The 25,559-nt window shown below is 36.2% G+C and overlaps 3 protein-coding genes across 9 annotated transcripts; all 3 read left to right on the top strand.

The window, feature by feature from the left end:
- The first annotated feature begins 1,115 nt into the window (after positions 1-1,115).
- LOC112279342 (protein DGS1, mitochondrial) lies at positions 1,116-9,080 on the top strand. 6 transcript variants are annotated; one of them, XR_002968993.3, is made up of 16 exons: positions 1,116-1,696; positions 2,676-2,836; positions 3,410-3,527; positions 3,676-3,879; positions 3,987-4,136; positions 4,337-4,510; positions 4,843-5,037; positions 5,314-5,414; positions 5,929-6,018; positions 6,166-6,238; positions 6,650-6,678; positions 6,903-7,029; positions 7,283-7,390; positions 7,703-7,803; positions 8,067-8,288; positions 8,745-9,080. XR_002968993.3 is itself a non-coding variant. In XM_024513700.3 (15 exons), the coding sequence occupies exons 1-15, from the start codon at positions 1,667-1,669 to the stop codon at positions 8,185-8,187; spliced, it is 1,782 nt and encodes a 593-aa protein (XP_024369468.1). In that variant the 5' UTR covers positions 1,116-1,666; the 3' UTR covers positions 8,188-8,376. The 6 variants fall into 6 exon arrangements, 1 of the variants encoding a protein (XP_024369468.1); XR_002968994.3 differs by having other exon boundaries at positions 8,827-9,017; XR_002968999.3 differs by having other exon boundaries at positions 1,665-1,696; positions 3,423-3,527.
- Positions 9,081-12,509: 3,429 nt separating this feature from the next.
- Positions 12,510-13,762, top strand: LOC112279548 (uncharacterized). Its single transcript, XM_024514115.3, has one exon. It carries the CDS (start codon positions 12,725-12,727, stop codon positions 13,457-13,459), a length of 735 nt encoding a protein of 244 aa, XP_024369883.2. The 5' UTR covers positions 12,510-12,724; the 3' UTR covers positions 13,460-13,762.
- Positions 13,763-16,259: 2,497 nt separating this feature from the next.
- LOC112279826 (uncharacterized) lies at positions 16,260-17,734 on the top strand. 2 transcript variants are annotated; one of them, XM_090248584.1, is made up of 2 exons: positions 16,260-16,620; positions 16,729-17,734. In XM_090248584.1, the coding sequence occupies exons 1-2, from the start codon at positions 16,293-16,295 to the stop codon at positions 17,460-17,462; spliced, it is 1,062 nt and encodes a 353-aa protein (XP_090104710.1). In that variant the 5' UTR covers positions 16,260-16,292; the 3' UTR covers positions 17,463-17,734. The 2 variants fall into 2 exon arrangements, with proteins under 2 accessions (XP_090104710.1, XP_090104711.1); XM_090248585.1 differs by having other exon boundaries at positions 16,260-16,596.
- Positions 17,735-25,559: the final 7,825 nt, after the last annotated feature.

Genomic DNA, 25,559 nt, shown 5'->3' on the forward strand with positions numbered 1-25,559 from the left:
TTGTTATATTTATTCTAAATAATTAATTATTAATTATATTAAATATTTCTTAATAGTAAAATTAAATTCTTTTAAACTAAAAATTTTATAAGATATTGTAAGGCAATACCATATCATTTTTTTTATTATTATTATTAATGGTTAAACTAAGAAGACCAATAGTTGTTCTTTAATATTCTTACAAAAATAATTCTAAAAATTATATATATATCAAAGTATATATGGGCATATTTGTATTATAAAAAATAACTAAAAATTCTACATTATTTGAGTTAATTATGGCTAAGAAGTCATATCTTTCATCAAATTTGAATTTGCTAACTTCTACATTTCCATTGGTATATGGTTGGATGATAATCAATCTTTAAAAAAATCCCATTATTTATTAGAAAAATTAGATGAGCATTGACTTGATGTTTTTTTAGAATATCTATAAAATTAAATTTTTTTAAAGAAAACAATTTTAAAAATATATTAATAGAATTAAGTAAAATTCTATCATTTATAAATTTTAGAAAATATAAACATATAAGTTGTAGAAAATATGTACTTATACATTATTAAATCAAATTATTTGAAGGATTGATAGTTCAACCTAAAATAACCATTTATATCTATTTTAATAATAATTTTAGTTTCCTTCATTTAATATAATTTAATAGAAACATGTGATTTATTCTAACAACAAAGTTTTTTTAAAAAATATTTTAGTTGTTCTAATGTATAAATTATTAACAAAAAAAATTATATTTTTTTATTGCCTATGCTTTACATTTTAGATATTATATTTATCATTTCTTAGTTTAGTTTAGTTTAGTTTTAGTTTTTTTTTAGTTTTTTTTTTTTTTTTTTTTTTCAATTTTAATGGAAAAAGTTTACTTGAAAAAATTATGCAAATATATTGTGCTCTCTAACATAGTATAACTAATGTCTTTTAAGGGATACTAAATAAATGAAATATAAAATAAAATGTAGAAGCATGAAGCAGACGGAGCACTTTGCAGCACCACCACAGGTACATTCCCATCTGAAACAGAGATCATTCTCACCTCTTTACTGCCCACAGACTCTTCGACTTTAGTGGGTGCTCTCGATGGACCATACCATTCATATGTAGGAGCTTCCTGGCTATAGTACTGTGGTTTCGAGTGCAATCGAGGGTGTGAGAATGCGCAACTGTGAGGATCCCAAATAATATCAGAAAATCCTCCCACCAACCTCTCGGAATCCTTCACGCCTTCCACTCCCTCACTGAGAGAATGACCAGGACGTCTAGTCGCTCACAAATCCTGCTCAAGCCAGCAGTAAGAAAAACTCGAAAGTCCTCTTAATCTTTCGCTGCAACAATTCGAAACATCCAGCAACCTTATGTCTCTTTTGATGGCACAAATATCTACATCGTGCATCGGAATTTTTTCTGAAAACGAGATGTAGGACCAGAATGAAATGACGAGGGTAGTGAGCATTATATAAATGAGCATTGAAGACGGTCAAGTGTCGCCGTAGCTCTCCAGACACAAAAGTTGAGTCTGCGCTTGAGAGGCAGTTTAGATGGATGAAGCATGAAAGGGATGAATCAATGTCACGGATATCACGGATGTCACGGATTTCCATAGTATAATCATAAGTACCGTTTTCCTGCGAATGCGTATTTAGAACCGTACTTATGATGTTGGCGAAGACGATGGAATGCGAGGTGAGGCGCTTTTTCCTTGTATTCGTATTCATTTGTGTTGATACTCCAATTTTAGCGTCGAGCGCCGTAATTGCGGTGCGTTTGGAGCATTCTTTCAGCAAACATGGAGTTGTTTTGTGTTTTTTTGCGGTAGTGCGCGGTGAGCACGTTTGCTAATTTTTGGATTTGGCAAGTTTCATGTTTCATTGCTCGTTGTTCACGGTGTTTCGACCTTGTCGTGCGTTGCTATGAACTTGGATGATAGTTGAGAATGGAGACTTGAATGAGTTTTTGAAGCTGCTGAGATGGTCACGCTGGTTTCCGAGCGTTCTGTGTGTGAGATTGTATCTTGTGCAGGGATTGGATTCTGTTGATTCATTCCTTTGTTGAGAATGTTTGTGATCGGATTCCACTGAACTGACGCATTGTTATGATCAATCCCGTGCTTCTTAGTTGTGTTTTATAGCAGACATTTGTGGTTCTGCATCCTGCTAAGTCAACCTAGGTCAGGTGGCTTTCAGTCTTACGGTATTGGTGCTACTGTAGTGGACATAATCCGGCTCTGTTTTTATGATTTCGTCAATCATCTGTTTATTGTGATAATGTTTACTGGTTTTTTGACTTAAACTCATTGCAGGATATCTTCTCGAAGAATATGATTTTTGTGAATACTTCTAGCGAATGACATTTTTCATAGGTCTATTTTGATTATGTTCATGTATGAGATGCTTCTGGCCTCTTGAGGTAGCGATTGTACATCTCTTTTGACCTAAATAGTTGTGTACGAAGTGTCACCGCTGGCGAGATGCCGATGCCATATAATCATTACGTATCAAGTTGAAGGTTTTTTTTTTTTTTTTTTTTTTTTTTTTTTTTCTTTCTTTCTTTCTTTCTTTCCTTCTTTTCAATGGATTTGTTGTACGACTGTTTATCAAATTTGCGATACCCGTCTCTTGTAATGCATCGGCTGAATTGATAATTTTATTGGTTCGATTTTCAGATCATATTTCACCGATATCCGGAAAAGATGATGGAGGGTGCAGTTCGATTGATAGGGACGTATTACGTGAACAAATGGGCCAATGAGTGGTTGAAAACGTTCAAGCGCAAGCCGCGCGAAGGCCTGCCCCTGCTTCTTTCGGCGCCACAACCTTCTCTGCTGTAAAGCATCTTCATTCCCACACTTTCCAATTTGTTACTACGTAATTTCCAATTAGAACACATCTCCTTACCACATTACTCTGTAAGTATCAAATAAAAAGATTGTGCGTTGCTTCGTTATGACCGGGAAGAATCTCATCCCTGCATTTTAGGGTATGCTATCTAAGTAGACAGATTTCAGGGTAGTTCGTGTCTTCACGGAGGCGCTTACTTCCTAGTACGCGTCCATAGGGGAAATTAATCAGAGGGTTTGTACAATGGCATATGGCAGCAATCCAAGTATAATTAGCGTATGTTTCCAAGTCGGATTCTGCTCTTGTTCTGCTAGATATGGACCTAGATTTCTCAATGCCTATGGACTTCTTTTCGGAGTTACTTTACGATATCAAATTTCTGCTCAATCTCCTCATATAGCAGTTAATTCGTTCTGTGGTGAGCCTCGATTGAAGGTATTTTAGTCACGAATCTATGTGCATGTGAAGGTTTAGGGTTTAAGATCGATAACTGGCCAAGCTGTCTTAAGCACTCTCGATTTGTATGGTACCGCATTGTGTGATAAATGCGTATGTGCAGGGACGAAACACAGGGCTCAGAGAATTTTTTGGATGTGTTTGGGAACATATCAAGAGAGCTGCTGGAGCTAATGCATTACGTTAACAAGCATCTCAAATTTTGGCAAATTAAAGCCCAGGTATTTTAGGTCGTATGCGTACGCTGTGGTGCATGTAGCTGTTTCTATCTTCGCACATAGCCGTTAGGAGTCTTGCATTAGATACCATCTACTTAGCTTTCGTTGTTCTTACTACTATTTTTTTTACTAATTTTATTTGAACTAGCAGAGTGCAGAGCAAGATAAAGTTCGGTTCATGATGTTGGAAAGGGGCCCAGTTGCCTTTGTTCGAGGATTAAAGAAAGTTGTTCAATCTTTCTTTTTGGAATCGTCACTTACAAGTGGGCTACTATCTGCTGCCTACTCCCGCATCAATGAAAGAGTGACTATGCTGAACACTCTCCGTAAACGACTTGCCATCATCATTGGCCAGGTAATTCTGTGTTGGTTAGATCTGATCTACTTAACACGAAAAGTTGTGAGAAGGTGGGGACATACCTTTTTAGGGTTTTCTGAGTCAGTTGTTTTGCTTGTTTCTAGGTTCATCTTCAGGTGTCAAAGTTGGAAGAGAAAGTGGACACAGGACGGGAGAATAGACGCAGGGGAGAAAGTCGACGTGTTCTCTCTCAGTGTGTAATTGCTATTCTCGTTTCGTTGAATGGACTGGAAGGAGTTTACGACCTCCCACAGGCAGGTAACGCCCCACTCTTGATGCATTGTGAACTCTTACATTTATGTATATTCAGGTATTTTGGACCATTCTTCAAGTATTGCACCTACTAACCATGACATTCTTGATAAGTTCTATTGGGTTTCTGGGAAGTTGCCTTCTTTTCTGCACGTTTTACACCATGCTGAAATCTAGAGCAAAGATGTTCTGAAATTGGCAGAGTGATTATCATGGTCATGGAGATTCGAATGAATCGAGGACTATTGTCCTCGAGTTTGACCGGATGCCGGACGATCTTATGGGAGGAATAAATTGGACCGATTCTGAACTCCAAGCTGCTATTCAGTTGCTGCAGAGCAACGTAGTGAAGCTGAAAGAGTTTCTGTCTGATCTAGTAAAATTCTTTTCCGAGCCATCACTTGCAAATTTTTCATCATATGTGGCCCATTCTCTTGGCATTTTCCTACTTGTATTAGGAATGTAGAACAGAAAATTGAGGTTCTGAGGCTTCTGGGACAGAGGCATTCAAAGCTGGATGTTTTCACTGGAACAGGATCTCATGTTCCTTTCTTGATATATCACTTAAACTTAGGAACACAATTTAAGCATGCAAGTTCAACCGGCAAGCTTTACCTCACCTTGTTGGTAAACCTACAGTAGAAGAGGAAGTTATACTCTTCCACTGTGCCACGAATATCGATTGTTAACTCGTTCTCATCTTTACAGGTGCCTTATTATGAAAAGCCAAGGCGTTTGGTTAGGTATTGGCTCCACTACACTGGTGGTGCGGTTGGACTTGCTATGGCTTCTGTCTGGATTGTACAGCACAGTCGGTTAGGAGGAAGTGATGACCTTGGCCGATGGATCGATAAGGCTCGTGAAGATTCGTACTTGTTCTATGAAAGGCGTTTGCACCAACCGGTAGGGCTTTTGTTAAAACCCAAATGTATTTCTGTAATGATGATGCACGTTGTAAGGGAAACCATTCGTGGTTCTTATAGCGTGAGGGAAGATAATTTAAAAAGTTCATTTTGGGTTCATTACTATGTACCTTTTACTCCCTTGATGGCATTGTGTTGCCTCTTGGTTTATGTAGTCCTCCGGAGAACGATTGTAGCACTAAGAACTTGCATGCATTGGATGTGAAAGAATTTTCCTCTTATCTGTTTACATTAAAACTTGGAATTGTTTTGTCAGTTAACGGCCATCAAAAGCGAACTCTTTGACACTTTTCGCAAACGTCGCGAGAGTTCCGCACAGCTTGAAGAAGTGAAGCTCGCCTCAGATTCTCTAAACAGGTGCTTTTCGTTAATTATAGACTTAGTTGGTTTCACTTAAGTCTTACTTGCAAGTCTGAAACCTGGGTCTTGACATATTCCCTGAATCTATTCTTGGTTTATTTTAGATCAGTTTTGTGATATTTGTAGACAGGGGGTAACATGATAAATTACGGCGTGCGATATTTCTGCCTTGATTTATTAAGCTGGATTCTGATGGGGTTTCAAGCTCTGAAAAATGCATGGGATTTCAAGGCATCTCCAGCAGATTTGTATTTCTATGATTTTTTACTGTGTAGGGAAGTTATTGGAGATGTTTTACTGGTTGTTTCTGGGGCCCGCTTCTATACCAACTCTAAATAAGAATGACTCAACTGTCAACATGTCTCCACCAGCAAGTTGTGATGGTGTATATTAGACCTGTCTATAGGCGCCTTTGGTGAATGTAAGCTGTAACTAAAATTATGTTTCATTCATATTCGAGCACCCAAGTTGAGAGGTCTTCTCCTGAGTAGTTTGTGACTTTCAAATGCAGGATGGTCAAAGAATTTGTGATGCAAACAAGTGGTCTTGAAGTGGTATCGGCTGCATCGGAAGCGGAGATGATGAGAATTGTGATGAGCAGGTTAGAAAAAATTCTATAGCGACTTTCATGGTTAATAAAGATGTATGCAGATTGTAGTTATATCTTATTTGTTAAGTAAGGGAAAGTATTTTGTTTTCTTGGGGAGTGACCACTCTTGTTCTTGATGTTGTTTTTTGCTTTTGTCAGATATGAACAAGAATTGGTCAACCCTGTCAAAAACCTTGTTAGTGGAGAGTTGGCAAGGGCGCTGCTGATACAGGTTTCTTTTCTTTCTTTGCTGTCTTACTTGGTTAATTCATATTTTAGATCTCATTGATGATAGAACAGCAATGTATAAGTTCATTTGCATAAACTTGGTCTGTAACGTCAAGTTAACCCAGCTTTAAGGGATAGCATTTAATCATCTATCATATCGTGGTGTCATTCAAGAATTGCCATGTGAGGACCTGCCTTAAGCGTCTTTTTCAACCCTGTTAACAGTTATATAATGGGAACATTATGTGTAAACTGTAGTGTCCGCTACCTACTTGTTGACATTTCTTTGATGTTATTTCAGGGTTGGCTTTGATATTGATTCATCACAAGGTTTATGTATGATGTAGTGCTAGAGGCGTCTTGTCGCCTAATCAGATCAATCATTCACGCCTGCATGTTCCATTGTATGTTACAGGTTCAAAAGCTGAAACTTGATGTAGAGATGTAAGTTGCGTGTCTATACTTTGTCACAGTAATAAGATGAAGTGTTTTTACTTGTAATGGCGATTTTGAACCATAGGGCGATGATGTAGTGTTCTTTGAATAACTTTTATCAATTTCCAGACTTTCAATCTCAATTTCGTACTTGTCAATGCAGTGTCTTCTATTAATATTAATCCTTAGTAATCATGCAGAAATAAGTATTGAGTTTTTTTGATACTTTGTAGGGCGATGCTGGATTTGAATAAAATTCTACGAGCAAATGAGATCAACTTTGCAATTTTAACATTTTTACCAGCTTTTGCTCTTTTTCTCATTCTCGGTGAATTGATTCGTCGTCAATTGAACAATAAGGTTAGTAATACTCTGCAATCAAATTTTGAGACTTACTCCGTGCATTGTGCGATTGTTTTGGAGTTCGTCTCGAGTTCAAGGCCAGGGGTCTAAGCAAGTAAATATATCATGATCTAGATTCGATTACTGTGCACACTGATCTGTGTTATGTTAACTATGAAACTCGTCTTTTGGTCACTGGTGCTCAGTGAGGTAACAGCAACAAAGTTATTTTCTAAACTTTTCTGGTCTCTGCTTTGTGAATTTCCTGCAGAAAGGGGCAGAAGGTAGAGGTAGGACCGCCCAAATGATGCGTCGCATGCTTATGGTTGAAGTAGAGAAAGGAGTTATGACCTGCCAAATAAAAGACGATGAGAATCGAGTAAGTTTAATTTCTAACCTAGTTTTCTTTGGAACCAACAGTATAGATAAACTTCTTTATATGCCTGCTTTTCGTGTCATCAAGGCACCCATGTGAAGAATTCTAGTGACATTTTGAAGGTGATAATAATAGTGAAATATATACAACAGAACCATGTGTGACAATGACAATCATATGAATGAAACGTAGCCATAAATAGTCTATGCTTCTTCATGCGTTTCTAACCAGTAGCATTTTGATTCATCATCGTGTGCTACAAGCTTAGAAGTTGTATTGACGGAATTTTGTGGATTTTCAACTTGGATTTGTCAGGGAGATGATGTATCAGTTGAATACGGGATGCTGATTTACAGCCTTGATCAGTTGCATAAAGGAGTACACAGAGCGGCAGAAAACAGTGGCGAATGGCTTAGGTCAGCTCAACGTCATCATAATACTTACTATGTTCAGAGTATTTGTCTCAGACTGTTCTGTGTCATGCAGTAATCACCTTGTTACATCAAAATTTTCTGTTAGATATACGTGTGATGTGTGCATCGATGAAGAAGAGCGCACCCGAACGTCATAATATGTATGCAAAGCTTGTCGAGGATGCTAATTGCATGTCTTTTGCTTGAATCAGATTTTTAGTATCTCAATTTCACTTTTAAATTCATTTAGTTCTGTTTGCATGCAGCTTGCGAAGGGATATCCTTGACTTAACAAATCCGAGACTCCCAACGTTTTACAAGCTTGCGATAGCAGAAAGAATGGAGCGGGTCTACGATTGCCTTGCGCCCATGCCCAGTTGGACGTAAACCTGAGGGAAATTAGTTTGGTTGCAATTATTTTGAAGAAAATGGAGTTGAGTTCCCTATGCCCGAGGAACCTGAGATGGTGTTCACTTCACCACTAGCGGGTATGTTTAATTCGCTTATTCCTCATGTAACTGCGATTCTGTACAGTAAACAAGATCTGTTAATTCGATGCATAGATCCTTATTGATACTTGAAGGGTTGCATGAGGTGTTGGAAATAGCAAATACTGCAGTTTTTGCAAACCGCGCCGAAGTTGTTCAGTGGTGTGTTGAGTGATGTGTCATCCTACTTTGGGATGATATATTTTTCTGGTAGAAGAATTACCATTAACCTCATGTTGGATAAGCCATGTGAGATTCTACATAGTTTTCTTGCTCTGCAATTATTGAATCTGCACATCCGAACACAAAATTACAACCGAGTCAACAGGAAGTAGGAGTAGGAAGTTTTCTACTTCATACTGTCTTCAACAGTTTCCATATTGTATTTTCGGGAGGATGCGAAGATATTTTAGTATCTATTGAATATTTTAGTGATTGTGGAAGTACTGGATGCAGGATTGGAGTATCTAGACCCTATTATTTACTCTTAATACAGCTCCAGGTTGGGAACCTGACTCGCCTGATATGTGTATTTCAGCAGAGGAACATGAGAACAAATTTTTCACTGGAATGTTCATGAAAATTTTGGAGATCGCGTGTAATGTACAATTCTTGTAGCAATGGCATGCAGAGTGACGCAGATCCGTAGTTTCCTCTGGAGCCTTAGATCCTCGAATATTGTATAATCATCTATCTCTGGTAAACCTAGCTATCTCGCTGATTCACGTACGTTGCAAGTTCGTTGCATTGATTTCAGAAAATACTATTTCTTGTTTCCGTTTTCTTTCTCAATTACCCTTTTCGCACATACTTAATTTGTGGACAACCACACTAAAACCTTACATTTAGAATAAGAAACTCATCCTGAACCCAATAGATTTATCTTTTAAAATTAATTTGTGAATTGGGATTAACTTAATCAAAATTGATTTAAACCACAAGTATCGAGTGGTTGTGAAATATTATAGATAATGTCCATATGTGTCGTATCAGTCAATACAATGTGTTTGTAGAGACCACAATATTAGAGATTATCCACAATAATCATGTTAAGAGATTGTATGTATTATAATGTTTACATGCAATTCTTTACAATTAAAATAATAATAATAATAATAATAATCAAATCAAATAGGGAAGAACTTCAAAACTTAAAGGTTTATAATTGTGACTTCTACATTATGGATTGATATTTTATGTTGTTTAGTTTCATCATGGTAATTTTTGAAATATAGAAATATATTGTTTATTATACCTTTCAAAGTATATGTTAAATTATAGGGAAATGTAAAAATGATCCACCTACTTATTAAATCAACCTATCTTATCATAATAAATGAGGGAGAATAAGGGAGGTTAGGATGAGAGTTGGGAACAAAGGGAGGGGGCCTAGGAACAAGGGGTTTGAGAAAACTATTATTACAATCATCCTTTTTTCTAATGATGGTCACAATAGGGTGGGGCAATTTAGTAAATGGATGGGTCATTTTAACATTCTTTAATATATATATATATATATATATACTAACAATCAATTTTTTTTCCAAATCATTGTCAATATCTAAATAACTTTTATACCAAAGCATTTCTTTTTTGTCAAATAGATTAAAAAAAATTAAAGTCTATGAGTAATTTTTTTTAAAAAAAAATTATTAAAAAATTGTGTTTATACAACTCATTTAATATCAATACTTTGTTAATGCAACATTCAAATTCCTTTTATTTCCTTGTAAATGCAAACATGTATGTGTGTGCATATTTTCATCCACATGCATCGATCTGCACAGTCGATCCTGTGTCTTGCAGTTCCGCTGGCGCTCTTTTGTCGATTTGTTTTCTTGCCATCGCCAAAAACTGTAGTGAGGATTGTAGTGCAGCTTCGTTTCATCGTTAGTATTGGTAGACAAGGGAGGCCATGGTGACAATGCATGACGTTTTCTATGGAAGGGAGCCTGAGTACTTCGCTCACTATGCACGGCAAACCGCAGCTCCGTATGCACAATACTCCAAACACGTTGTACCTTGGTCCCACTGTGGACTTGTGGAGACCTCTTGTGATATGATGGGGCCGATCAACTGCAACGAATATGAGGACCAGATGACGATGGACACCAGGCATTTGGTTGCTGCGCGAGCTTCGAACCAGGTGAGGTGGGTGAAAGACGAAGCAGCACTCTGCAGCTCTGGCATCTCACACAGCGAGCACGATTTCAGCGCTTCTTCGTTTCGGGGATCAAGTCATGGTCAACAGTGTTATCGTTCCAGCAGCGATTCAACTTATTCTCGTACCAACTGCCCCAGGCATAGAGTGGAGTCTGTTACCGGATATGTAAGTGCTAATCAAGGCATTGTAACAAGAACCCAATATGATTCTTAAAGCCTGTTGTGAAGCTGTATAGCGTATGTAGAAACGGGCTTCACATTGAAGTGGTTGGCCTCCATAGCGTAAACATTTGAACAGAAGATTGAAACTTTACCTTTCGGAGATAGTGAAATTGCTTTGTGTATACATGCTTTTAGAATAGTCGGATCAGAAGCAAGTACACGAGTATTAGAGTGGACATGCTAGCGAATTTTTTATTTTATTTTATTTTATTTTATTTCAATAAAATCGGGCAACATACTCGTTCGGATGTATGAATTCCCGATGACTGAGGTCGCTTGTGAACTAATTCTCTACATGGTCCTCAGATAATAATGACACTAACGATGACAGTATTTTCCAACGCCTTGCTACCGATCTCCATTCAATCCGATTTATTTAATAATTAATTTACTTTTGACACCAACTGGGAAACCCCTCGCCTTCTTTAAAGAGATAGGAATACAGACCACCTGAATCTTTACACCCCTTGCTGAGCGGACTCAGGAGCAGAGTGAAGTACCCGAGTGTTGAAGCTACTATTTTTCAAGTAGTAGTCGAGTCATGAATGTTAACAGTTCACTGCAGTTCACAACAGTTAACAGCTCAACTCCAAACCATTCCATGAGGAATGATATCTTAGACGTTAATTTGGATGGGTTCATCAGAACCTCACAATACCGATATACGAAACGATTTCACCACCATCTCAAATGATGACTATATAGTTGATTACAGGTTTCGTGGAGCACAACAGATTCGGAATTTCGCAAGGCTCTGCTAAAATTATCATTCCTGTAGGCGAGAGACATTCATGTTTTATTGCCATTTGTGAGCTCAACCTGTTGTCCGTGCGCGTCATCTACTTCGTCTCTGGCAAATTGCGTCGCATCAAGCCACGGACCTGAATAAGACAACCGTCTCCCCAACTGTATGATAGACAACCGTCGACTTCGTCAGCCCCTTCAGCTTTTTTGCTTCCACTTGGACATTGTCATTCTTTTCATGATTGATGTTCCAGCCACTTGTGCAGTTCTTTCAACGGAGCTGCAAAAGCATGTTGATTGTCCGATTCCCGAGATGTGTACCGCGCTATCCACCTACTCGGGAACTTTTCGGTGCATTCCAATGGGGTACTGGACACAGCAGACCAGTGTTCTTTTCAAATTATATAGAATTGGATGACTTCGAATCGCGATTGGAGAGGATTTTTTGTATTATTTGGGTGAGAGCTGAAATACAAGGCTTGCGCGACCCATCGTTGCTTAATAAGACAAATTCCTCGTACCACACCTACTGTTGGAAAGATGACTTTCAAAGAGGAGCAGCCAAAAGATATCAAAAGTTGCAAGGCAGAGCCATCACACTGGAGATCCAGGAGATGCATACTCAGAAGAAATCACTGGCACATATTTTTTAAATGTTTTTTTACACGTTGGAGGGGAAGCCAAAATTTCAATTGTGAAAGTGTATTTTACGATAAAGAATTAAATCACAGTTTTCGCATAGTGGTTTTTTTCTAACAAAAAGTGTCGGAAATGCCACGCTTGAATTAAATATCAGTATTTAACAGAAAAATTGTTCTGCCACTCATCTTTCTTTGCAGAGTAATCGTTCATTTACTTCCAATTCTTCATTAGTTTTTATTTTTAGTACACTTCCACTTTATTCTTGCTAATAATGGTTTGTCTCCCATTACGAGACGTACCGGCCCCCGGGACAAAAGTCTCAAAACGACGAAACCAAGCTGAGTCTGAACTGGTCTTCACCGCCTTCCGAGATGGGTCGTCGACGCACATGCTTGCGCTCATAAAATCAACGTGAACATCAACCTCTGGTAACGAAATGAATAAGATTTCACAGGTATTATTAGTACGTTGGGAGAGTCGGTGCAATCGCATTCGCAAAGTCTGGATGCTATGCGATTCCAGCATGGCACACCTCGGGAACAGGCAAAGGACAGCCGTGAGGGGCTCCTGGATGCCGCCCCTACTGGGATCCACCGGAGCCGCACTTTGAATCTGCTCCCTCCATCTTTCTGCTGCAATTTGAGACATTTGTCCTTTCCTTCGGCATGTGCGGCCACATTTTGTATATAACCTTTTCTGCCTCCCCAAATTCCTTCATCACTCATTGCTCGTTGCTGTATGTGCTTGTTGCACTTCAAGTGATTTTGGGTTTTCAAGAGAAGTCAAACACGGACAGGGAGATGGCTATGTCTATGCAGGAAATGTTTTACGGGGGAAGTGAGCCTGCCTTCTTCGTCCAGTATGGACGGCAAGCCCCCCTTACTTACTCTCATGTTAATGATATCCAGGTTCCAAAGCCCAGTCGTCAAGTAGAATGTATCACTTTCGACTTGATGGTGCCGATGTGCTGCATTAGGTGCGAAGACCAGGTGCGAGACGCTCTCTATGCCCTGCGGAGCGTTCAATCAGTGCTTTGCGACGCTTACAATCAGAGGGTGACGGTGTCAGGCTACTTGGAACCTGCACAAGCCCTGAAACACTTGAAGCGGGTGAGGAAGGGTGCCACATTCTGCTCTCAAAGCTCTCACTACAAGCAGCACAAATATGAGGTATCCTCGTACCAGATATCACACAGTGACCAACATGAAGACCGGAGTCACATGGCGCATGTCCAATACAACAGGAGAGAACAGATCTCGTACTCTGACCACAGCTGCAGCAGTGCGAGCAGTGATACATACTCTCGGAGCTTGTGCCCAGCGTACAGAGACACCGCACGGACACATTACATGAGCGTGCCAAACCCGACGATTGCAACACGCGTGGAGAGGGAATTCTAAACCACAATGCCAATTTTGTACAGCGTAGGTAGAATCTCTCCATATTGGAACATAGTTATTCTATAGCATGCGAAATTTTGACCGGAAATTGAGTAGCCTGTAAAAATCCGCAACCGCGACAAAAATGACGAGGACAACGGCTGTCTGTGTTGCTCGAATTAGTTCCACGCATTTTAGGGTGGAGATGCTTGGTGACGCAACCGATAGAAGAAAGCTTCAAGAAATTGCGCAGCGCACACACATGTACAGTCACTGCTTCATAAAATTTTAGCCTTCACTGGATCCTGGAGATCATAATTTTAAGTTTTTGTGCACTAGTCTCAGAATTTTCTGCAAATGGAACACACTCCCAACATCTCAATCGTTTCTACCTTCTAGCAGCGAAAACGATGCATTTCACTTCCGTTTCAGTATTCGATTAGCTTAAAGTATCGCACCACACGAAGAGGCCACGTTCAAGAAATCGGATTGTAACGTCGGCGTCGTTAACGAAGCCTAGCTCTCGCCGTGTCCGCCATAGCTCCGGCACTCTCCAGACACGGCCAAGGGACCGCTTCTTGACCCTGCTTCCACGGTTTGGCAGTCGGACATCCACCACATGACACCTATAAGCGTGAAGCTCATGAAGAGCCAAATCCCCCCTGCACAAATGGTACATTAAAATAGAATGATAAAAATCCATAATGAGATGGAATGGAATGGAATTTTATTGTTCATGTCATCCACAAAAGAATCAAAAAATGCACAACAACGATCTTGCATACAGGATTTTCAATTAAAGTTGTACATTCTAATGATTGTTTCATTGCATAAATATTTATGTCTTAGTGATAAATAAAGGGGGGAATGTTAAATAGACCCAAAATTTTACTAAATCGGCCACCCATCTTAACCATCCTAAATGAACAAAAAAATGACTTTTGGATCCATTTTTCCACTGTTAAATCTGCAACCAATAAAAACCAACCACATTCATCATGATTACCAAGTTCTTCATCAAGAATGGGTCTATTTAGTAAAAGTGTGGATCTATTTAACATTCCCCAGTAAATATGTGACTTTTGTTATTGAAGGATTTGAACAATTAATATGGACATGCATTTTTTCTTCAACAACATTACCTTCTATGAGTTGTTTTTTTATCAATTTGATAAAAACTATATTTTACAAGCAGAGAAAATATTACAAAACTTGATTTTAATTATTTTAAATATTATAATATATTTACATCAGTTGGTTTTATACTAGTTATTAATTTATATGATAAAATGTTGATATTTTTAATAAAATAAATTCATTATGAATTTAAAAAATCAATTGATTTGATTTGATTAATAATAATTATTATTATTATTACATACTGCATATAGAAGTTATAGGTAATACTATGTATGAAAATAAAAGATACCACTCAGATAAATAATTTTCTTCATGTTGTAATATTTAAAAATAATGATAATAAGAATGCAACTTTGGTGTAAGTTAAAATACCATGATTGGAATTAAAAGATTGAAAAAATATACATAAAAAACATATTTCTAAAAAATAAGTATTAAAATTCAAAGAATTTCTTTAAAATTTTAAAAAAGATCATTTTTCTTTATTTAAAACACATCAACTAAGAAATTACATAGCTCTTAATCTTTTTCAAATTGAAGTTTCATGCTTGCTTCAAGCTTTCCAATATGTTATTGCAGATCCTTTTTTGCAAAAGATATCCAACTGAACTCAACAATCATGGTTGAAACAATTTAGAATATAACATAATTTTTTTGATCTTATATAAGTTCCGAACGAATATAATGAAGTAAAAAACCAACTATGATGGATCCATACATGCAGCATCATCTCTGTTACTTTGTTTAATCAGATAACGTCCTTTCAAAAATTTAAAAATATCTGTCTGGAATGTTTGTAAAGCGGCATGAAAGAGACGAGGTTTTGCAACTGGGTTGTCACATTTCAAGTACCCAAGTTCCTCCTCCTCCTAAAGGGTGTATGAATGCAACAGCCATTGCTAATAAGTTGCTGAAGAGTCCAAGTCTTGGCTCCGTCTCTTCACACACTAGAAACACGTGCTCACTGTGGAGCAACCAAACACTCACAACAACAACAACAAAAAACACAAAAATAAAAAAATTGCCACCACCAATCCTGGCCTGCACAAAACCTCAACCATCATCCATTCACAGGTGCATTCATCCAACCTTTGCAAGGGGGTACGGGTGCCCCAAGCAATGGAAGCATGGCTCCCAACTTGCCAAGCCAGACAAGGCTTGCTGTTCACTAGTGCCTGTGAGGCCGATGAGCCATCCTTCCTTCCACCGGCAGCTTGAATTGCTTCTTGATGTGCCCTCCACGGCCCCATGTCCTTTACTTCACGCCTAATTGAGTGAGTGAGTGAGTGAGTGATTGAACGAACGAATGAATGAATCAATAAATGGACCAATGAATTATTTAGGGGAAGTGGACGGGTGAGTGTCACTCTGCATTTACACGGATGGTGCTCAGGAGCAGGTCGTGATTGTGCACATTAGAGGTTCCCAAAAAAAAAGCATCACGCCGTGAGAAAAATTTAAGGAAAATAAGATTCGAAATAATATCAAGTAAAATTTTCTCGAACCCAACATCGAAATATCTCGTACACGTCGAGAAGTTCCATTTGGTAATCATGGCGCGGCATTTACAGACTGTGGTATCATTATTGGAAAACATGTAGGTGTAGAAACCGTGGCACAACAAAAGAGAAGATCTTTCGCCGTACAACACATTCTGTTCCACTCCCAGTAGAAAAACGAGCCTAAGAATTACTGCGAGTTTTGAGATAATGAGATGTCATTCAAATCAAAAGTCCAAATCCACACAAAAGCATTTCCAACTATTTTACTATTAGATCTTTGTGATCTGGTGCGAGGAGTGAAAGGGCCGAGCTTCACCGCTGGGTGGGGGGTTGTCCAGGGAGGCACACTGGCAAGGGCGAAGAAGCACGCGACGTCACACGGCAGAGTGGCAAGGAAGGCCAGAGTCGAGACAGCCCACAGTGAGCGAGAGAGGGAGAGATGCCAGCCCTGTCCCCGTCCCCCTCACCTTCTCTGCTTCTTCTTCTTTTGCGATGGATGGCACCATCACTCACACGGTGGCGCCCCCACTCCACTTGCAAGTTGCCTCGCCTGCCTTTCCCCTTCCTTCCATCCATCTCCTACTATTTATCATGCTTCGCCGGGCCTTTTGCTTCTCCACGCTGATTGCCAAGTGCATCTCTGTGCAGGCCCCTCGCTATGTCCCTCGGCGAAGCAACCAACCGCTGGACTTCGAAATTCTTCTCAACGCCTCCGAGCCAGGGCCCGTGTAGTCGTCGCGATCGACAGTCGTCGGTTGGTTCGCACAATGGCAATATCCATGCAAGAGTTGTTCTACGGTGAGAGCGAGCCCGTCTACTTGGTCCACTATGGGCGGCAAAGAAGCTCCACAAGCTGGGGGTCGCACTCGTACACCCCGCAACCGGCCATGCCCGAATTGTCCCGCACCAGTCGTGGTCGATCGGGATTGCGCAGATTTGACCTGATGGCGCCAATGTGCTGCGCTGGGTGCGAAGACCAGGTGCGAGACGCTCTGTATGCGGTGCGGGGCGTCCAAGACGTGGTTTGCGACCCCGGCGTGCAGAGGGTGACCGTGACGGGGTACTTGGAGCCTGTAGAGGGCCTGAATGGATTGAAGCAGGCCAAAGGCTGCGCCACATTCTGCTCTCGCAACAAGCAGCACAGATACGAGGAGTCCTCGTGCCAGAGATCACACCGAGGCCAATTCGAAGACAGGGGTCGCAGGGAGTACGTCCAATACAACGTGAGAGAGCAGAGGTCGCACTCCGACCGCAGCTACGACGGCTCGAGGAGCGAGTCATACTCTCGGAGCTTGTGCCCGGCGTACAGAGACACCGCTCGGACGCATTACATGAGCGTGCCGAACCCGACGATTGCAACACGCGTAGAGAGGGAATGGTGAGGGGCAACTGCCAGTTTTGCAAATTTTGTACAGTGAGATCAGAATGGGGTTCCACATTGGGGCCGCACAAGGTTGCGAACGGCGACGAGCGAATTTAGGCTAGAAACTAGACTTTCTCCGGAAATTTCCGAACCCTTTGGGATTTTAGATTGCGGGTGCCGTGCGCACAGAACCTGGACAAGCTTGATTCCGAGAACTGTGTGACGCACATTTGAGTGTACAAACCGAGTCCGATAATCGAAGTTGGCCAAAGGCTGGCTGGATTAAAAACATGGCATGAGTCATCAAATGTGGAACTGCTGTGGTGTCGGGAGGTGATTCCCGGGGTCTTGCGATGTGAAGAATGTGTGCGATTTGTGCTGTAGGCGCTGGATATGCTTCCTGTGAGCAGATTTTGGAAATCTTGTAAAATCCTAGTGATGTTGCAGTTTAGCCTCGGAATCGTGCGATTGTCGACCCCGACTTTACTCGGTTTGTGTCATGGTCTGAATTCTGTGCGCAACGAGGCTCTCGCTTCGTGTTGAGGATCTGGGAAGGGACGGGCGCGCTCGGTTACGCAAAGCCAATCTGCTACACAAACAGGCAACAAGATGCTGCTCCCTGGTTGAAAGCATTTAGTAATGTGAGGTTGCACGGCGAGGCACGATTGTGCTCCCCCATCTCGGAAGTGCTTGTTTAACTTGATGGGGGCGTAAGCAATTGCATACAAATACAAGAACAAATAGATTCAATCAATAGATGTAGTCTAAGAACAGGTAGAGATACTTTCGTTTATCCAAAAAACACAATGGCAAGAATGAATGCTTAGCACTATTAGTAGTGACAACCATTTGTCTCCAAAGTGGACATTACTTTTCTTGGTTCAACTTGCAACAAGAGTGTGGAAATTTTACAAGCAACATCAAAGTATCCATAACAAAATATGCATTTTGCACACTTTTAGACTTAATAGTTTAATTTTGATTTTAAAGTTGTTTATTGAACCTTTACTAAATGTTATTATTATTCTAAGAAGGGGTCATGGTCGACAACAAGCAGGTAAGTAAAATCATAGTTAAAGATGGAGCAAAAATACAAATGTATACTAGATAGAACCAAAACTTAAGATGCACGCAAAACTTAGAGTTGATATATATTTGATGTAGTACATGTTGAAGATAAAAAAACAAGGAGATTTTGAATACTACGATAGAATTCTAAAAAATATGTCATAGGGAAAAAATATATGGTCAATTTATACAAAGACAATAAACTATTTTTTAGACTTTGTTGCCAAAATTATAAAATATTAGTTACTTGAGTCTAATTTAAATTAATATTGTTATATAGTTGATTTTTACATGGCATAAAATTATAAATAATTAAAACCAAAAACATATTTTGATATATTTTGGTATCAATATTATAAAGCATTTTTGACAAAATTAAGACAAAAATGTTAATCTAGCCTTTAAGTAATATTAGTTTTTCAATATTCTTTGCCAATGTCAAAAAAATACTTGTCTTATTTGTAAAAAAATTGCATCTTTATAGCTTTTCTATATTATTTTTTTGCACCACAATATAACTTAATTATAATAGAATTAGAAATAACATACATCTAATTGTTTAATTCTTCTAAAATTTTTACCTTAATTTTTTTAATTTTTTGGATGACTTATTAATTTAGTTTATTCTTAAGAAATATTTTACCAATGTCATGAAATAATTTGAATCTAAATAAAAAAAACATTAGATTGATCATTGTGAGCTGTCAATTATACTCTAAAATTTAAATTTTTATTATTTTCCTATTTTATGATAATTAAACATGTTAGATTAGGATTTATATAAGTGGAATTTAGTTTTATAGAATTTTTAGGATTACAACCCTTGATGGTATAAATTATAATCTAATTTCTTGAATTAGGTTAATTAGGACTAAAGTGATAAGAGTTAGAAAATTAGAATAGCAACTTAGTTAGTTTAATAATTTAGAGGTTGTTAGTCATTACTATAAGCGTTGACTAAAAGCCTATGAGTGCATCTATAATCATTCACATGATTTAGGAGTTGGAATTATAATTCTCTAAAAGATTTAGAGAAGTTAGCAATGATAATTTTGGATTTTCCTCCAAATTCGACAAATTCAAGTAGCATGGTGGTTCTTCTACTTAATGGGAGTCTTTTTAATGCAATGGTGGCATCGGATTTACCTCGTGGAGTGAAGAAAACAACATCAGCCACCTCTCCTTCAAAATACAAGAGAAGCAATGAAATTCTCATTTTGAAGAATTTCACAAAAATTGCTAAGATCCTTATAAGTAAAAACTTCCATGAAAATTATAATTGAGCATGGATTGAGGCATGTGAGTAGTCAATCTTAGCTTAAAAAGGTATTTTGAACACAATAGTGAAGTTAGATTTACAAAAAAATGCTTTCTTGACCACTTACAAGAGCCATCAGCCTTGGTAATGAGATTGGCTCTTGGATGAATGAAGGCCGTAGATCTAGATTAGGAATCTTAAAAATCAAGGGTGAAGATGTAGCCACCCTTCTACGAGCCTCCATTCAATTGTAGAAGAGAGGCTTGGTTTTCCAAGCCTTCTCTCTCTCTTCTTTTGGGTGGATCCATGCCAAAATTTGGCCAAAATCCTAATCTTAATTTTATTTAGATTTTAATTCTCATTGTGAACCTTGTGATCGTGTATATATGGATTATGAATTATGAAGGATGGTCATTAAGTTTTAAAATATGTTTCATTGAGGTAGATATCTCCTCGGCCTTTCAAATACCCCAAGGGTTTTAAGGGCCTTGGATTTTCTTCAATCAGTCACTCAATTTCTTTTTTTTCAATTTGAGATTCTAAATAATTGTAGCTTTTGTTGTTAGCTTTCCGACAAGATAAGACTCGCTTGATTTGGAGTAAGAAAGAAGTTTTGGTGAATTTTTGAGTTTGAGGGAGTCGACTACCTTTGCAGTTTGAATCAATCGAGTTTGGAAAGGCATTTCTTAGTGCCTGATGATTAGCTTTATTTGAAATTTTGGGAGCATCAATCTTTATAAGCTAAGCTCTGAAAGGAACAAGTTTTGTTGAATTTGAAGACAATCTTAATTTTTAGTCAATTTCTAAGTGAAGAGGGTTGGTCACCACGGCAGTTTGGATCACTCAACTTCAAAGGAGGAATTCTCACGACTGGTTCATTAGATAGCAACGAGGATTGTTGGATCAAAAGCGTCTTCAAGTTAGCCTTGTAACAAGCTAAGAATCATTCAAATTGAAGCCGATTACAAATTTTTGCAAATTTTGGAGTAGAAGGGGGTCGCTGCCTTCAATCCTTACGTGTTGTCAAGGTACCTTCACTTCCACCTCTCTTACTTTGTTTTTACTATCATCTTCATAGTGACTTGTAATCTCCACATTTCACTTTATGGCTAATAAATTTTAAGTTTAACTTTTAACCTTTAATATTCTCACTTTAACTTTTAACTTTTAACTTTTAAATTGAACTTTTAATTTTAAATTTTCACTTAACCTTTAATCTTAACTTTTAAATAATTAATATTTATTTATTTATTTATTTATATTTAACTTAACCTTTGAATTTTAACTTTTAACTTAAATTTTTAACTTAACTTTTAACTTAACTTTTAATTCAAACTTAAGTTTTTATTCTTATGGTCAATTAATAGTAATAATTTAGTTAATTATTTTTACTACGTTTACATAGTAAATTTTATTTAACATGTTAATTTAATGTTGGTAACCATTGCTTGGAAGGCCTAAAACTAATTGAATTTTTAATATAAAGATTTAAATTAATCTAACAATTACACAATTGGGAGCTCTCCAATTCCACCTCTTGGACTTGTTGTGTGGCATAGGTTTCATCAAGTGGTGAAATTTGGCCTCACACTGATATAGAAATAAAGAGATTTAATAATTTTTTATATATATAAGTTTAATGGCTAATAGGTTTGATGTTTCACAACTACAACCTGGAGTAATTTATTAAAAAAATATGATTTATACTTCTATATTTATATAATAATTCATAACAATAAACAACTAAAAAAAGATAAAACAAAATTTTATTAAAATAAAATTTATATTAATAAAATAATCTAATAAACCTAAATGAAATATATATAATTTAATATTTAATTTTTTTGTTTGTAATATTCAACTAATTATATTTTTATATCTTCTTTAGTATTATAATAATTATTATATTATATTTATAGTTTTTATATCTTTAATATCATAATAATAAAATAATTTATATAATAATATATTATATAAAATAATATTTATTTTATTAATTATAGATGTTATCTATAATCTGATAATTTTGATTTTATAAGAATAAAAAATCCAATAATAAAAGATTCGGCAAGTAGAATAAAAGAACTTCTTATAACAATGAAGATACAATTAAAAGAGGCTCAAGAAAGATAAAAAAAATAAAACGAAAATATTTTTGAATAAGAATAACCTTCATTCAAAACAAGTGATAAGGTATAATTACTTTGTTGTATTGTCAAAACTAATCAACCTTGTAATAAGTCAGATCATTAAAGGCTTAGTCTATTTGTTAACAAAAATATATTAATTCAATATCAAATCAATTACAATTACTACTATCAATAAAGATCCATATTATGTTCTATGTTTTTTTTTTTTTTTTTTTTTTTTATCGAGTCTTACATGTCAATGAACATATTAAAAAGAAAGTAGTCACCACTATATTTTATTAAAATAGAAAACATCTAAGAATTTGAAGTAGAAGTAGTCTTGGATTCAAATATAAATTATATTGTTGAAGGTAGCAATTAATGCCTTTATAATGATTAAATTACTGAATAATATTATCGTCTTGATATAAGACATTATTGATGGCTAAAAACAATTGTAATATTTCATACATTAGCATGGATATGATATCATTGAATATAGATAGTAGCCATGTAAAACTCTAATAAATGTATTTAAGCTTGAATCTAATTTTTATTGACAGTATCTATTGAAACTAAAAACTAATCATTGATAATAAGATGGTATAAATCAATAAAAGAGAAGTTCAAGAATCTACTTGTAGAATTTCTTTGCAAATATGAAGAATTAAGAATAAAAAATTCATCTCAAAGATTTTTATATGCAAAATTACTAGAAACATGTTCAAAAATGTGTCTTTGCATAATAAAACAATCTTAATAACTCATTACCTAGTTTGTAAAATTGTACATTATTGTATAACATGAATACTTACTTGAGAATGCACTAAGCACCTACTTTTGGAAGGTAAATAAAAATTTAATCTAAAATAAATTTAAAATAAATTTAAAATTTAAAATAAATTTAAAATTTAAAATAAATCTAAAATAAATTTTAATGAAATTATGAAAGAAACATAAAGAAATTAATTAATCTAAAAAAATGATAAAAAAATATTAAAAAATAAAATAAAAATATTTAAAGAAATAATAATAATATTTATAATATTTTTTTAATAGAAATATTTAAATAAATAATAAAAATTTCTTAAAGAATATTAAAAATAAAAATTCTAAATAAATCTTGAGTAAATCTTAAATAAATCTTAATCAAATCTTGATGTAGCTCTAATCAAATTCTAATGAAACTGTAACAATCATAAATAAATTCTATTAAAATTCTAAACAAATATTAGACCAAATCCTAATAAGATTTAAATACAATGTCATGTATTTTGGACTTACAAATGCACCGATAGCTTTTCAACATCTAATGAATGATGTTTTTCAAGAGTTTTTAGATGACTTTGTTGTCTGTTATCTTGACGACATCTTAATCAATTTTAAGAATACAGATAAACATAAACTTCATGTTCATCGTGTATTACAAAAATTAAGAGATGCGAGACTCTATGCTAAGATAAAAAAGTATATATTCTACACTACTCAAGTTGACTTCTTTGGATATATCATTTCAAATGATGCACTTATGATGGATCTTAAGAAAATTCAAACTATTATGGATTGGAAGATTTCAAAAGTGGTAAGAGATGTCTAATGCTTTTTGGGCTTTGCCAATTATTATTGAATTTTCATCAAAGACTTCTCTCAAATTGCAGCCCTACTTATGCGTTTGATTTGCAAAGACAAACTTAAGTGGAGTAAAGAAGCTGAAGCATCTTTTGAAGCTTTAAAGTCAATTTTTATTTCTCCACCAATCTTATATCACATTGACTTTTCTAAGGCATTTTTTATGGAAACATACACATCAAACTTTACTTTGGGTGTTGTATTATCACAAATGGGAACAAATGATAAACTTCACTTAATAGCTTTTTATTCCAAAAATGTTTTAGCAATCAAGATTAATTATAAAATCCATAACAAAGAGCTTCTTGCAATCGTGGATTCATTTCAAGAATTGCATCATTATCTAAAAGGCATTTTCAATCTAGTCACGATGTATACGGACCATAAGAATCTTGAATACTTCATGTCAGTACATGTTTTGAATCATCACAAAGCCCATTGGAGCATGTCTTTATCAAGATTTGATTTCAAGATCACATATCGATCCAAAAAAATAACAAAGTTTATCAAATGCCATTTCTAGACGATCTTATCTTGCACCAAAAAAAAAGATGCATCTTTTGATTAACAAAAAATGATTCTCTTGAAGCCAAAGCATTTTTCATCTTCGAGTAATGAAATCAAAATTGACTATTGTTTCAACTCTTCTGAAACAAATTCAATCAAGTATGTCTTCTGATCTTCTTGTTCTCAATATCAAGAATTCTTCTTCTAAGTCCCAAGATACTTCTAAGTTTGAATTCAAAAACAACCTACTTTATTTTGAAGGTCGATTATATGTTCCAAAAGAAGAAGCATGATTACATTGTTGTATTACATATTATTTTGCTTGGAAATGCACTAGGCACTTAGTTGTGGAAGGTGAGGTTGTGTTTCACAAACATAAAAATAAAATCCTAATAGATTTCATCCATATGAGAAGAATATAATCCAAATTCTAATTTAAAAGTCCTAAAAAATACTCTTCTTAGTAGCCTCAATCACACATAAACCTCAATTACCTTAATACTTTCATATTTAAGCAATTTAGATTTTTCTTATAAGTCCCAATCCTAACAAGCTTTAATTTCTAATCTGACCGTCTACTTGATGTGAAATTTTGCATGCAATTGTCAATGTAAGTCTTCTATACGCTAAAGAATTTTCAACACAATCCAACTTATAGATTGTGAGAAAACCTCCAAAAATTGCACTAATGTCACTCAGCCGCCACCTTGAAAAGTGAAGCAAAAATCCCAGCAGTGATTTCTCCTTCTCCAACTATTAACTTTGACTCAAAATTGGTGTGCACCTTAATCTTCAAGTCCTTCAAGATCATGCCAAATTTCATTTTGATGTGACTAGTAGATCTCTAGATATCATAGAAATCCTATCCAACCCCAAACTGCCAACTTCCAAAACCCTCTTGTGCTAAAAACCAATTATCTTTGAAATACACTATTAGATTATCACAAAAATTTGTATACAATTAGCACATCCAATAATCCAAATAATATTAAATTTTGAACCGTAGATGCTTCATCAATTACATGAACTAGCCAAAATTGATAGCCCTAATTATATTATATAAAACCCAAATCATCAATAAAAACCCTGACTTTGAACAACAATTTTTAAGTCTTCAAAAACCTTAAAAAGACAATCTATACGCCTTTGGAAAGAGCTTTAAGCTAACTCTCAAACCTTAATCTACGATCTTCAAATAAATCCCTAATTTGCCCTAGGAGGTCATTTTAGTGACTAGAGGTCTAATTTTGATCCTATCTCACAAATAGTCGACCCCCTAGGTATCAATTTAACATATCCTAAGGATTTTTTAGCCCAACCCTACCTTCAACTTGATTTAGTATCAACCATACCAACCATTTACCTCTTCTATCCTGATTTTATTAATTAATGGCCTTCTAAGGCAAAAAAAGAGTTTTTATATCCTAGAAGGTAAAAATACTAATTAACTTTTATCTACTTGCTATTAAGACAAGAAAATAGACTAAGAGACTTTCATAAAAGCCTTATTAAAATATTTTGAGTT

This window comes from Physcomitrium patens, chromosome 3 (assembly GCF_059467195.1).
Source record: "Physcomitrium patens ecotype Gransden chromosome 3, ASM5946719v1, whole genome shotgun sequence".
In the NCBI taxonomy this organism is placed as follows: Eukaryota; Viridiplantae; Streptophyta; class Bryopsida; order Funariales; family Funariaceae; genus Physcomitrium; species Physcomitrium patens.

Coding starts and splice junctions, on each gene's coding strand:
- LOC112279342 (XM_024513700.3), top strand. CDS start 1,667: ATGATGTTGGCGAAGACGATGGAATGCGAG. Junction 5,038..5,313: donor AAAGGCGTTTGCACCAACCG/GTAGGGCTTTTG, acceptor TTGTTTTGTCAG/TTAACGGCCATCAAAAGCGA. Junction 7,391..7,702: donor TAAAAGACGATGAGAATCGA/GTAAGTTTAATT, acceptor TGGATTTGTCAG/GGAGATGATGTATCAGTTGA.
- LOC112279548 (XM_024514115.3), top strand. CDS start 12,725: ATGTGCGGCCACATTTTGTATATAACCTTTTCTGCCTCCCCAAATTCC.
- LOC112279826 (XM_090248584.1), top strand. CDS start 16,293: ATGTCATTCAAATCAAAAGTCCAAATCCACACAAAAGCATTTCCAACT. Junction 16,621..16,728: donor CGCCCCCACTCCACTTGCAA/GTTGCCTCGCCT, acceptor ATCTCTGTGCAG/GCCCCTCGCTATGTCCCTCG.